The sequence below is a fragment of the Pelophylax lessonae genome (genome assembly GCF_965119305.1).
Source record: "Pelophylax lessonae genome assembly, chromosome: 9".
Taxonomy (NCBI): Eukaryota; Metazoa; Chordata; class Amphibia; order Anura; family Ranidae; genus Pelophylax; species Pelophylax lessonae.
Genome location: NC_138776.1, coordinates 273,776,973 through 273,791,799, shown reverse-complemented (window position 1 = coordinate 273,791,799; position 14,827 = coordinate 273,776,973). Strand labels below are relative to the sequence as shown.

General features: G+C 55.1%; 1 protein-coding gene across 1 annotated transcript; it reads left to right on the top strand.

Annotated features, from left to right (window-relative positions):
- The first annotated feature begins 5,836 nt into the window (after positions 1-5,836).
- On the top strand, positions 5,837-13,051 carry LOC309562838 (uncharacterized protein). The gene is made up of 2 exons (XM_082267153.1): positions 5,837-5,913; positions 12,121-13,051. The coding sequence occupies exons 1-2, from the start codon at positions 5,889-5,891 to the stop codon at positions 13,008-13,010; spliced, it is 915 nt and encodes a 304-aa protein (XP_082123279.1). The 5' UTR covers positions 5,837-5,888; the 3' UTR covers positions 13,011-13,051.
- The last annotated feature ends 1,776 nt before the right edge of the window (positions 13,052-14,827 follow it).

The following is a 14,827-nucleotide window of genomic DNA, read 5'->3' as shown; positions in this document are numbered from 1 at the left end:
CCCCCACACACGTCACACAACCCCCTCCCCCCACACACGTCAGTAAGCATGAGGCATACATTAGCCCCTTGATTACCAACAGTGTTAACCCCTTCCCTGCCAGTGTCATTAGTACAGTGACAGTGAATATGTATAGCACTGATTACTGTAGTGATGTCACTGATCCCCCCAAAAATGTCAGTTAGGGGTCCGATCTGTCAGCCGCAATGTTGCAGTCCCGCAGGCAGCATCGAACACAGCAGGAGCAGCACCCTTAGTCCCACCCACCCTGCCAGGCAGTATTGAACACAGCAGGAGCGGCCCCCGTAGTCCTGCCCACCCCATCAGGCAGCATTAAGCACAGCTGGATTACCGCCCATAGTCCCGCCCACCGCTCTCTAGTGATGGGTGGGACTATGGGCGCTGCTCCTGCTGTGTTCAATGCTGCCTAGCGGGGTGGGCAGGACTACGGGCGCTAATCCTGCTGTGTTTAATACTGCCTGGTGGGGTAAGTGGGACTACGGGTGCTGCTCCTGCTGTGTTCAATGCTGCCTGGCAGGGTGGGTGGGGCTATGGGTGCTGCTCCTGCTGTGTTCAATGCTGCCTGGCAGGGTGGGTGGGGCTACGGGCGCCGCTCCTGCTGTGTTCAATACTTCCTGGCAGGGTGGGCGGGACTACGGGCGCCGCTCCTGCTGTGTTCAATGCTGCCTGGTGGAATAGAACTGCGTCAGCCAGTTGAAGCCTGACAGCCCAGCGGTGATCATAACAGGTTGAGTTTGGCATGTACCCATGGGGTTGATGACTACCAGTTCACATCCAGTTACAGAGGCACCCCAACTATCGGAGGGGTCTCCGGACGGCCGCACTCCAATGCAATCCCGATTATTGAAAAAAGGTAAAATTCTTACAGCATACAGTGGTGAGGCAACAAAACAGCTGACGCGTTTCACACTTCTATCAGTGCCTAATCTTAGCTACAATATGCATGACCAAACTCCATATATACAGTATCTGACAAAAGTAAGTACACCCCTCCCATGTGACTACAATGTAAAGTAGTGAGTGTACAGCTTGTATAACAGTGTAAATTTACTGTCCCCTCAAAATAACTCAACACACAGCCATTAATGTCTAAACCGCTGGCAACAAAAGTGAGTACACCCCTAAGTGACAATCTCCAAATTGGGCCCAATCATTCATTTTCCCTCCCCGGGGTCATGTGACTCGTTAGTGTTACAAGGTCTCAGGTGTGAATGGGGGGAGGTGTGTTATATTTGGTGTTATCGCTCTCACTCTCTCATACTGGTCACTGGAAGTTCAACATGGCTCCTCATGGCAAAGAACTCTCTGAGGATCTGAAAAAAAGAATTGTTGCTCTACATAAAGATGGCCTAGGCTATAAGAAGATTGCCAAGACCTTGAAACTGAGCTGCAGCACGGGGGCCAAGACCATACAGCGGTATAACAGGACAGGTTCCACTCAGAACAGGCCTCACCATGGTCCACCAAAGAAGTTGAGTGCCGTGCTCAGCGTCATATCCAGAGGTTGTCTTTGGGAAATAGAGGTATGAGTGCTGCCAGCATTGCTGCAGAGGTTGAAGGGGTGGGGGAGGGGTCAGCCTGTCAGTGCTCAGACCATACGCCGCACACTGCATCAAATTGGTCTGCATGGCTGTCATCCCAGAAGGAAGCCTCTTCTAAAGATGATGGACAAGAAAGCCCACAAACAGTTTTCTGAAGACAAGCAGACTAAGGACATAGATTACTGGAACCATCTCCTGTGCTCTGATGAGACCAAGATAAACTTATTTGGTGTCAGATGGTGTCAGGCGTGTGTGGGGGCAACCAGGTGAGGAGTACAAAGACAAGTGTGTCTTCCTACAGTCAGCATGGTGGTGGGAGTGTCATGGTCTGGGGCGGCATGAGTGCTGCCGGCACTGGGGAGCTACAGATCATTGAGGGAACCATGAATGCCAACATGTACTGTGACATACTGAAGCAGAGCATGATCCCCTCCCTTCAGAGACTGGGGGGCAGGGCAGTATTCCAACATAACGACCCCAAACACCTCCAAGATGACCACTGCCTTGCTAAAGAAGCTGAGGGTAAAGGTGATGGACTGGCCAAGCATGTCTCCAGACCTAAACCCTATTGAGCATCTGTGGGGGATCCTCAAACAGAAGGGGGAGGAGGGGAAGGTCTCTAACATCCACCAGCTCTGTGATGTCATCATGGAGGAGGGGAAGAGGACTCCAGTGACAACCTGTGAAGCTCTGGTGAACTCCATGCCCAAGAGGGTTAAGGCAGTGCTGGAAAATAATGGTGGCCACACAAAATATTGTCACTTTGGGCCCAATTTGGACATTGTCACTTAGGGGTGTACTGACTTTTGTTGCCAGTGGTTTAGACATTAATGGCTGTGTGTTGAGTTATTTTGAGGGGACAGTAAATTTACACTGTTATACAAGCTGTACACTCACTACTTTACATTGTAGTCACATGGGATGGGGTGTACTTACTTTTGTCAGATCCTGTATTTGTCCCCCGTGTCACTCCTGATGGGTATACAGGAGATCCATGATATATACTTGGACCCTAATATATATATAAAGTCACCCCTCATCCTTTGCTACTCCTCTGAGGCTTTCTATAAGATTTTGTTGGGTGTCTGTGGGAATTTGTGAGGTTGGTTACTGATGTTGGATGAGAAGGCCTGGCTCATCATCCGTGTCATTGCTGTACCCATGGTTCCCCCAATGACCCATCCTCAGCTGAGATATCGGGGGATGGGGAGCGTTGAACCACCGATATCCATTAGGGAAGGGGGGTGGTTGCTGTTCCCCAGGCTCCCCATCCTCAGCTGAGATATAGGGGGGGGAGGGGGGAGGGGTGGTGGCCCCTACTCTGTTTATTAGGGTGGGGGTGGGATTTGTGTCTCCTAACACTCCCATGGACCCTTCCTTAGCTGGGATGGGGGATGGGTCAGTGTAGGGTGGGGGTGATGGGTTTCTGAACTTACCTTCTTATATCTGGGGGGGTGAAGACTTCTGAGAATGGGGGTGGGGTTTGCTGTGTAGGGGGGTGGAGACTTCAGAGAATGGGGGTGGGGTTTGTTGTGTAGGGGGGTGGAGACTTCTGAGAATGGGGGTGGGGTTTGTTGTGTAGGGGGGTGGAGACTTCTGAGAATGGGGGTGTGGTTTGCTGTGTGGGGGGTGGAGACTTCAGAGAATGGGGGTGGGGTTTGTTGTGTAGGGGGTGGAGACTTCAGAGAATGGGGGTGGGGTTTGCTGTGTATGGGGATGGAGACTTCAGAGAATGGGGGTGGGGTTTGCTGTGTAGGGGGTGGAGACTTCAGAGAATGGGGGTGGGGTTTGCTGTGTAGGGGGTGGAGACTTCAGAGAATGGGGGTGGGGTTTGTTGTGTATGGGGATGGAGACTTCAGAGAATGGGGGTGGGGTTTGCTGTGTAGGGGGTGGAGACTTCAGAGAATGGGGGTGGGGTTTGCTGTGTAGGGGGTGGAAACTTCTGAGAATGGGGGTGGGGTTTGCTGTGTAGGGGGTGGAGACTTCAGAGAATGGGGGTGGGGTTTGCTGTGTAGGGGGTGGAGACTTCAGAGAATGGGGGTGGGGTTTGCTGTGTAGGGGGTGGAAACTTCTGAGAATGGGGGTGGGGTTTGCTGTGTAGGGGGGGTGGAGACTTCAGAGAATGGGGGTGGGGTTTGTTGTGTAGGGGGGTGGAGACTTCTGAGAATGGGGGTGTGGTTTGTTGTGTAGGGGGGTGGAGACTTCTGAGAATGGGGGTGTGGTTTGCTGTGTGGGGGGTGGAGACTTCAGAGAATGGGGGTGGGGTTTGTTGTGTAGGGGGTGGAGACTTCAGAGAATGGGGGTGGGGTTTGCTGTGTATGGGGATGGAGACTTCAGAGAATGGGGGTGGGGTTTGCTGTGTAGGGGGTGGAGACTTCAGAGAATGGGGGTGGGGTTTGCTGTGTAGGGGGTGGAGACTTCAGAGAATGGGGGTGGGGTTTGTTGTGTATGGGGATGGAGACTTCAGAGAATGGGGGTGGGGTTTGCTGTGTAGGGGGTGGAGACTTCAGAGAATGGGGGTGGGGTTTGCTGTGTAGGGGGTGGAAACTTCTGAGAATGGGGGTGGGGTTTGCTGTGTAGGGGGTGGAGACTTCAGAGAATGGGGGTGGGGTTTGCTGTGTAGGGGGTGGAGACTTCAGAGAATGGGGGTGGGGTTTGCTGTGTAGGGGGTGGAAACTTCTGAGAATGGGGGTGGGGTTTGCTGTGTAGGGGGGGTGGAGACTTCAGAGAATGGGGGTGGGGTTTGTTGTGTAGGGGGGTGGAGACTTCTGAGAATGGGGGTGTGGTTTGTTGTGTAGGGGGGTGGAGACTTCTGAGAATGGGGGTGTGGTTTGCTGTGTGGGGGGTGGAGACTTCAGAGAATGGGGGTGGGGTTTGTTGTGTAGGGGGTGGAGACTTCAGAGAATGGGGGTGGGGTTTGCTGTGTATGGGGATGGAGACTTCAGAGAATGGGGGTGGGGTTTGCTGTGTAGGGGGTGGAGACTTCAGAGAATGGGGGTGGGGTTTGCTGTGTAGGGGGTGGAGACTTCAGAGAATGGGGGTGGGGTTTGTTGTGTATGGGGATGGAGACTTCAGAGAATGGGGGTGGGGTTTGCTGTGTAGGGGGTGGAGACTTCAGAGAATGGGGGTGGGGTTTGCTGTGTAGGGGGTGGAAACTTCTGAGAATGGGGGTGGGGTTTGCTGTGTAGGGGGTGGAGACTTCAGAGAATGGGGGTGGGGTTTGCTGTGTAGGGGGTGGAGACTTCAGAGAATGGGGGTGGGGTTTGCTGTGTAGGGGGTGGAAACTTCTGAGAATGGGGGTGGGGTTTGCTGTGTAGGGGGGGTGGAGACTTCAGAGAATGGGGGTGGGGTTTGTTGTGTAGGGGGTGGAGACTTCTGAGAATGGGGGTGGGGTTTGCTGTGTAGGGGGGTGGAGACTTCTGAGAATGGGGGTGGGGTTTGCTGTGTAGGGGGTGGAGCATTACATGCAGTAATATCACAGCTTTCCTATCATTGGATGAGGCGGCTGCATTACTTTTCCCTCTCTTCTCCCCTCCCCCCCACTCTGGAGGAAGGAGCACAGGGGACAGCATTGTCAGTCTGGGGGGAGGGGAGGGGAGTGTTGGATGGACTAACACATTGATAAATAATCTATAATTGGGAAGAGATTTCCCATCAATAAATACAATGTGTGTCAGTGGGAAGTGATTGGTGGAAAGCGGAGGGAAGTCACCAGGAGGATCCAACACTTCTATGATTTTAGATGGACTACCACTTTAAATCTTCCATAGGGGCGGAGACTGCCGTGTGTAGGGGCGGAGACTGCCGTGTGTAGGGGCGGAGACTGCCGTGTGTAGGGGCGGAGACTGCGTGTGTAGGGGCGGAGACTGCCGTGTGTAGGGGCGGAGACTGCCGTGTGTAGGGGCGGAGACTGCCTTGTGTAGGCGGGGCACAAGGAGGGGTCCCGGTGTACTGCCGATAGTTTCAAGGATGAGATTAGGGGGCGGAGCAATACGGAGGAGATTCTACCGGGGAGGGACTTTGGCGGGCAAAGGATACGTAAAAGGGCGGGGCGGGGCTGTGGACTGTGCGCACATGCGCAGTGGGCACGGAGAGCGGCGTGGACGCGCAGAGGGTGTCGGGCACACGGACGGGGGATCGGATCGGAGTGTGAGAGGCCGCGCACCGAGTACGGCGAGAAGGGGCGGGTCTACTGTGAGGGGGAGAGATTATAGAGGGAGTGGGAGGAGCTTACGAGTGACAGACAGGAGGGGCGGGGCCTGTCCAGCGTCAGGGTCACGTGACTGCTGAGTGCTCTTCCAGGAGCCCCAAATCCGAAGAGAGAAGATGGAGGAGGGGCAAAACACTACAGGTAAGGGTGGAGCCAGGATTGGGGATGGCCCACATGAGGCCACACCCCCATATAGAGCATTACTTCCTGTCATGTGACGTCACAGAGCCCGCCCATCCCATACAGAGTCGTACTTCATGTCATGTGACGTCACAGAGCCATACTTCCCGTCATGTGACGTCACAGAACCCGCCCACACCATACAGAGCCGTACTTCCTGTCATGTGACGTCACAGAGCCCGCCCACATCATACAGAGCCGTACTTCCTGTCATGTGACGTCACAGAGCCCGCCCACCCCATACAGAGCCGTACTTCCTGTCATGTGACGTCACAGAGCCCGCCCAATCCATGCAGAGCCGTACTTCCCATCATGTGACATCACAGAGCCCGCCCACCCCATAGAGAGCGGTACTTCCTGTCATGTGACGTCACAGAGCCTGCACACCCCATACAGAGCCGTACTTTTCACCATGTGACGTCACAGTGCCCGCCCACCCCATACAGAGCCGTACTTCCCATCATGTGACGTCACAGAGCCCGCCCACCTCATACAGAGCCGTACTTCCTGTCATGTGACGTCACAGAGCCCGCCCACCCCATACAGAGCCGTACTTCCTGTCATGTGACGTCACAGAGCCCGCCCACCCCATACAGAGCCGTGCTTCCTGTCATGTGACGTCACAGAGCCCGCACACCTCATACAGAGCTGTACTTCCCGTCATGTGACGTCACAGAGCCCGCCCACCCCATGCAGAGCCGTACTTCCCATCATGTGACGTCACAGAGCCCGCCCACCCCATAGAGAGCGGTACTTCCTGTCATGTGACGTCACAGAGCCCGTCCACCCCATACAGAGCCGTACTTCCCGTCATGTGACGTCACAGAGCCTGCACACCCCATACAGAGCCGTACTTCCCGTCATGTGACGTCACAGAGCCCGCCCACCCCATACAGAGCCGTACTTCCCGTCATGTGACGTCACAGAGCCCGCCCACCCCATACAGAGCCGTACTTCCCGTCATGTGATGTCACAGAGCCCGCCCACCCCATACAGAGCCGTACTTCCCGTCATGTGATGTCACAGAGCCCGCCCACCCCATACAGAGCCGTACTTCCCGTCATGTGACGTCACAGAGCCCGCCCACCCCATACAGAGCCGTACTTCCCGTCATGTGATGTCACAGAGCCCGCCCACCCCATACAGAGCCGTACTTCCCGTCATGTGACGTCACAGAGCCCGCCCACCCCATACAGAGCCGTACTTCCCGTCATGTGATGTCACAGAGCCCGCCCACCCCATACAGAGCCGTACTTCCCGTCATGTGACGTCACAGAGCCCGCCCACCCCATACAGAGCCGTACTTCCTGTCATGTGACGTCACAGAGCCCGCCCACCCCATACAGAGCCGTACTTCCTGTCATGTGACGTCACAGAGCCCGCACACCCCATACAGAGCCGTACTTCCCGTCATGTGATGTCACAGAGCCCGCCCACCCCATACAGAGCCGTACTTCCCGTCATGTGACGTCACAGAGCCCGCCCACCCCATACAGAGCCGTACTTCCCGTCATGTGATGTCACAGAGCCCGCCCACCCCATACAGAGCCGTACTTCCCGTCATGTGACGTCAAAGATAAATCACGGAGTCGCCAGCCGCTTTTATATTTACTAGCCAAGATCAGGGCAGTGACCGGGACAGGAGCGGAGATGACTCATAGTGCAGCACAGCTATTTTATGTCACCGCCGCGTCGGTAGGTTTTTTTAACGGACACCGAGATCGTTTCAGACTAGTGCGCATGCGCATTAGTCTGATCCTCAGCTCTTCCATAAGTATCCGGGGCTGTGAGCATGCGCACTGCTGCGCTGCTCAGCTGTTCCTGGCCGGAAGCGACGAGGGGTAGGTTTTTCTCACGGGGTAGGTAATTCTCACGTTACACCGTACTTCCTGTCATGTGACGTCACAGAGCCCGCACACCTCATACAGAGCCGTACTTCCCGTCATGTGACGTCACAGAGCCCGCCCACCCCATACAGAGCCGTACTTCCCGTCATGTGACGTCACAGAGCCCGCCCACCCCATACGGAGCCGTACTTCCCGTCATGTGACGTCACAGAGCCCGCCCACCCCATACAGAGCCGTACTTCCCGTCATGTGATGTCACAGAGCCCGCCTACCCCATACAGAGCCGTACTTCCCGTCATGTGACGTCACAGAGCCCGCCCACCCCATGCAGAGCCGTACTTCCTGTCATGTGACGTCACAGAGCCTGCACACCCCATACAGAGCTGTACTTCCTGTCATGTGATGTCACAGAGCCCGCCCACCCCATACAGAGCCGTGCTTCCTGTCATGTGACGTCACAGAGCCCGCACACCTCATACAGAGCTGTACTTCCCGTCATGTGACGTCACCGAGCCCGCCCACCCCATGCAGAGCCGTACTTCCCATCATGTGACGTCACAGAGCCCGCCCACCCCATAGAGAGCGGTACTTCCTGTCATGTGACATCACAGAGCCTGCACACCCCATACAGAGCCGTACTTTTCACCATGTGACGTCACAGTGCCCGCCCACCCCATACAGAGCCGTACTTCCCATCATGTGACGTCACAGAGCCCGCCCACCCCATACAGAGCCGTACTTCCTGTCATGTGACGTCACAGAGCCCGCCCACCCCATACAGAGCCGTACTTCCTGTCATGTGACGTCACAGAGCCCGCACACCTCATACAGAGCCGTACTTCCCGTCATGTGACGTCACAGAGCCCGCCCACCCCATACAGAGCCGTACTTCCTGTCATGTGACGTCACAGAGCCTGCACACCCCATACAGAGCCGTACTTCCTGTCATGTGATGTCACAGAGCCCGCCCACCCCATACAGGGCCGTGCTTCCTGTCATGTGACGTCACAGAGCCCGCACACCTCATACAGAGCTGTACTTCCCGTCATGTGACGTCACAGAGCCCGCCCACCCCATGCAGAGCCGTACTTCCCATCATGTGACGTCACAGAGCCCGCCCACCCCATAGAGAGCGGTACTTCCTGTCATGTGACGTCACAGAGCCTGCACACCCCATACAGAGCCGTACTTTTCACCATGTGACGTCACAGTGCCCGCCCACCCCATACAGAGCCGTACTTCCCATCATGTGACGTCACAGAGCCCGCCCACCCCATACAGAGCCGTACTTCCCGTCATGTGACGTCACAGAGCCCGCCCACCCCATACAGAGCCGTACTTCCTGTCATGTGACGTCACAGAGCTCGCACACCCCATACAGAGCCGTTGTTCCGTGAGAATTACCTACCCGTGAGAAAAGCCTACCCTCATCACTTCCGGTTCACGGCAGTGTGTGTAACGCGAGCAGTTACATTAAAACAGCTGTGCTGCACCATGAGTCATCTCCGCTCCTGTCCCGGTCACTTCCCTGATCTCGGCTACTAAATATAAAAGCAGCGGCGGCTGTATGAAAAGATAAATCACGGAGCCGCCAGCCGCTTTTATATTTACTAGCCAAGATCAGGGCAGTGACCGGGACAGGAGCGGAGATGACTCATAGTGCAGCACAGCTATTTTATGTCACCGCCGCGTCGGTAGGTTTTTTTAACGGACACCGAGATCGTTTCAGACTAGTGCGCATGCGCATTAGTCTGATCCTCAGCTCTTCCATTAGGTATCCGGGGCTGTGAGCATGCGCACTGCTGCGCTGCTCAGCTGTTCCTGGCCGGAAGTGACAAGGGGTAGGTTTTTCTCACGGGGTAGGTAATTCTCACGTTACACCGTACTTCCTGTCATGTGACGTCACAGAGCCCGCACACCTCATACAGAGCCGTACTTCCTGTCATGTGACGTCACAGAGCCCGCCCACCCCATACAGAGCCGTACTTCCCGTCATGTGACGTCACAGAGCCCGCCCATCCCATACAGAGTCGTACTTCCTGTCATGTGACGTCACAGAGCCCGCCCACCCCATACAGAGCCGTACTTCCCGTCATGTGATGTCACAGAGCCCGCCCACCCCATACAGAGCCGTACTTCCTGTCATGTGTTGTCACAGAGCCCGCCCACCCCATACAGAGCCGTACTTCCCGTCATGTGACGTCACAGAGCCCGCCCACCCCATACAGAGCCGTACTTCCTGTCATGTGACGTCACAGAGCCCGCCCACCCCCATACAGAGCCTTGCTTCCTGTCATGTGACGTCACAGAGCCCGCACACCTCATACAGAGCTGTACTTCCCGTCATGTGACGTCACAGAGCCCGCCCACCCCATGCAGAGCCGTACTTCCCATCATGTGACGTCACAGAGCCCGCCCACCCCATAGAGAGCGGTACTTCCTGTCATGTGACGTCACAGAGCCCGCCCACCCCATACAGAGCCGTACTTCCCGTCATGTGACGTCACAGAGCCTGCACACCCCATACAGAGCCGTACTTCCTGTCATGTGACGTCACAGAGCCTGCACACCCCATACAGAGCCGTACTTCCTGTCATGTGATGTCACAGAGCCCGCCCACCCCATACAGAGCCGTGCTTCCTGTCGTGTGACGTCACAGAGCCCGCACACCTCATACAGAGCTGTACTTCCCGTCATGTGACGTCACAGAGCCCGCCCACCCCATGCAGAGCCGTACTTCCCATCATGTGACGTCACAGAGCCCGCCCACCCCATAGAGAGCGGTACTTCCTGTCATGTGACGTCACAGAGCCTGCACACCCCATACAGAGCCGTACTTTTCACCATGTGACGTCACAGTGCCCGCCCACCCCATACAGAGCCGTACTTCCCATCATGTGACGTCACAGAGCCCGCCCACCCCATACAGAGCCGTACTTCCTGTCATGTGACGTCACAGAGCCCGCCCACCCCATACAGAGCCGTACTTCCTGTCATGTGACGTCACAGAGCCCGCACACCCCATACAGAGCCGTACTTCCCGTCATGTGACGTCACAGAGCCCGCCCACCCCATACAGAGCCGTACTTCCCGTCATGTGATGTCACAGAGCCCGCCCACCCCATACAGAGCCGTACTTCCCGTCATGTGACGTCACAGAGCCCGCCCACCCCATACAGAGCCGTACTTCCTGTCATGTGACGTCACAGAGCCCGCACACCCCATACAGAGCCGTTGTTCCGTGAGAATTACCTATCCGTGAGAAAAGCCTACCCTCATCACTTCCGGTTCACGGCAGTCTGTGTAACGCGAGCAGTTACATTAAAACAGCTGTGCTGCACCATGAGTCATCTCCGCTCCTGTCCCGGTCACTTCCCTGATCTCGGCTACTAAATATAAAAGCAGCGGCGGCTGTATGAAAAGATAAATCACGGAGCCGCCAGCCGCTTTTATATTTACTAGCCAAGATCAGGGCAGTGACCGGGACAGGAGCGGAGATGACTCATAGTGCAGCACAGCTATTTTATGTCACCACCGCGTCGGTAGGTTTTTTTAACGGACACCGAGATCGTTTCAGACTAGTGCGCATGCGCAGTAGTCTGATCCTCAGCTCTTCCATTAGGTATCCGGGGCTGTGAGCATGTGCACTGCTGCGCTGCTCAGCTGTTCCTGGCCGGAAGTGACGAGGGGTAGGTTTTTCTCACGGGGTAGGTAATTCTCACGTTACACCGTACTTCCTGTCATGTGACGTCACAGAGCCCGCACAACTCATACAGAGCCATACTTCCCGTCATGTGACGTCACAGAGCCCGTCCACCCCATACAGAGCCGTACTTCCCGTCATGTGACGTCACAGAGCCCGCCCACCCCATACAGAGCCGTACTTCCCGTCATGTGACGTCACAGAGCCCGCCCACCCCATACAGAGCCGTACTTCCTGTCATGTGACGTCACAGAGCCCGCACACCCCATACAGAGCGGTACTTCCCGTCATGTGACATCACAGAGCCCGCCCACCCCATACAGAGCCGTACTTCCCGTCATGTGACGTCACAGAGCCCGCACACCCCATAGAGAGCGGTACTTCCCGTCATGTGACATCCCAGAGACTGCACCCATAGATGGGGGAGGGGGTGGGTTGGGTGGACGCAGGCTGTAGAGGGCAATAATTGGGGTCTACTAATGGCTGCTGGGTGACATCGTCAGGATGTGCCCCTCCCTAGAGGAGGAGTTGTGGGTGGAGTTTTGTATCTCAGACATTTGCTGGGCGTGTTGGTGATTTCCAGGACCGCAGTACTAATGAGTGACTTCTCCCCCGCAGGTTCATCTGATGCTCCGCCCCTCCCACAGTCCTGGACTGCAGATCCTGTGGCCAAGGCCCCCCATCTGATGGAGAATCGGATTCCGCCCTCTACTGGCCAGTTCCTGGGTGCCGCCACCCATCCCCCCGCAGGTCGTTTTGATGAGCGACCTTCTGCAATCATGGGGTCAGCGGAGCCACCGTGGAGCGGAAATTTTCTGAGCACCCGACACCCTTCCCCCGCGCAGTATGCTCTCTCCAATATGGCGGACTTTAGTAAGGGCGGGGCTTATATGACTGAAGGGAGCCGGCCCTCCCCGCCCCTCACACAGCCCGATGTCACCTCTTCCCTGGTCCTAACTCCCACTTACTGCTCCAACTGCAAGAAGATGTTTGCCACCATTGAGGCCTTCACCAGACACGAGCCCATGCATGCGCTGAGCGTCAAACTCTTCCCATGCCTGGAGTGCGGCAAGTACTACCGCCACAACACCGCCCTGGTCATCCACCGCCGCACCCACACCGGAGAGAAGCCATACGGCTGCACCGAGTGCGGCAGGCGCTTCAACGCCCGCTCCAGCTTGGTCACCCACGGGAAGATCCATGCTGGCAAGAAGCTTTGCAAGTGTTTGGAGTGCGGCCAGTCTTTCACCCGACCCGACGACTTCTTCCACCACCAGCTCATGCACAACCGAGAGAGGAAGTTCTCCTGCGAGGACTGCGGCAAGTGCTTCAAGGTGGAGTCCGAGCTTGTCACCCACCGCAGAGCGCACCCTGCTGAGGAGCTGTTCCTGTGCTCCGGCTGTGGCAGAGACTTCACCCAGTACACCAAACTTCTCCGACACCAGAAGAGCCACCCGCAGCTGCCGCCTGTCTTCATCACCGGGGAGAGGATGCTGGCTGACCAGTGAGACTGAAATACGGGACTGTCACCAGGGAATCAATAGCAACGTTCCACTGAGCCTGAAATACGGGAACCAATAGCAACGTTCCACATTCAACATGTTCCTACAATGGAATGTGGAGTTCACCTCTAGAGACTTCGGGCCTTCTAACACCACCGGCGCGTTCCATCACCGAAGTACCGCGGATGCCATGCTGGATGTGACAGACAATCGTCATCCCGTATTTAAGACTGAAATGTGCTTTCTTTACAGAGCAAGAAATGTGTCCGAAAATTAAGGTCACCACCCCCCCCCCCCCCACCCCGGCAAAATAAGGAAAGATTGGCAGCACTTTTCCTGATGTTAAAATTCGTACTTTCGGATGAATTTTGGAATTTGCACTTATGAAACGCTCAACGAAGAGACCTTATTTGGCCTTAGAAGCTGGGGAGGGATAATGGGATCAGTCCAAAGACAGTGTCTGGAAGAACAAGTCACAGGCCTTATAGTGCCAAATAGTCTGCCGAGCCAAACCACCCCCTCCCCCGGTGTATAGAAATCCATACCATATACCAGAGAGATGGACAGAACCGGCCCCCAACCAGTACATAGAGATCAGAACCTTATACCAGACAGAACCGGCCCCCAACCAGTACATAGAGATCAAAACCTTATACCAGACAGAACCGGCCCCCAACCAGTACATAGAGATCAGAACCTTATACCAGACAGAACCGGCCCCCAACCAGTACATAGAGATCAAAACCTTATACCAGACAGAACCGGCCCCCAACCAGTACATAGAGATCAAAACCTTATACCAGACAGAACCGGCCCCCAACCAGTACATAGAGATCAAAACCTTATACCAGACAGAACCGGCCCCCAACCAGTACATAGAGATCAAAACCTTATACCAGACAGAACCGGCCCCCAACCAGTACATAGAGATCAAAACCTTATACCAGACAGAACCGGCCCCCAACCAGTACATAGAGATCAAAACCTTATACCAGACAGAACCGGCCCTTAACCAGTACGTAGAACTCCATATACCAGAGAGGTAGACATAACTGGCCTTCACCCACTGTATAGACTTCTGTACCATCTACCAGACAGACAGAACTGGCCCTCAACCATTGTAGAAAGCTCTGTACCATCTACCGGACAGACAGACAGAACCGGCCCTTACCCTCTGTATAGAACTCTGTACCATCTACCAGACAGACAGATAGAACTGACCCTCAATCATTGTATAAAACTCTGTACCATCTACCAGACAGACAGACATAACCGGCCCTCAACCATTGTATAAAACTCTGTACCATCTACCAGACAGACAGAACTGGCCCTCAACCATTGTATAAAACTCTGTACCATCTACCGGACAGACAGACAGAACTGGCCCTCAACCATTGTATAAAGCTCTGTACCATCTACCAGACAGACAGAACTGACCCTCAATCATTGTATAGAACTCTGTACCATCTACCAGACAGACAGACATAACCGGCCCTCAACCATTGTATAGAACTCTGTACCATCTACCAGACAGACAGATAGAACTGGCCCTCAACCATTGTATAAAGCTCTGTACCATCTACCAGACAGACAGACAGAACTGACCCTCAATCATTGTATAGAACTCTGTACCATCTCCCGGACAGACAGACAGAACTGGCCCTCAACCATTGTAGAAAGCTCTGTACCATCTACCAGACAGACAGACAGAACCGGCCCTTACCCTCTGTATAGAACTCTGTACCATCTACCAGACAGACAGAACTGACCCTCAATCATTGTATAGAACTCTGTACCATCTACCAGACAGACAGACATAACCG

Excerpts from the sequence above, each read along its gene's own strand:
- LOC309562838 (XM_082267153.1), top strand. The coding sequence starts at position 5,889 with ATGGAGGAGGGGCAAAACACTACAG. Across the intron at positions 5,914-12,120 it reads GGAGGGGCAAAACACTACAG|GTTCATCTGATGCTCCGCCC; the intron begins GTAAGGGTGGAG and ends TCTCCCCCGCAG.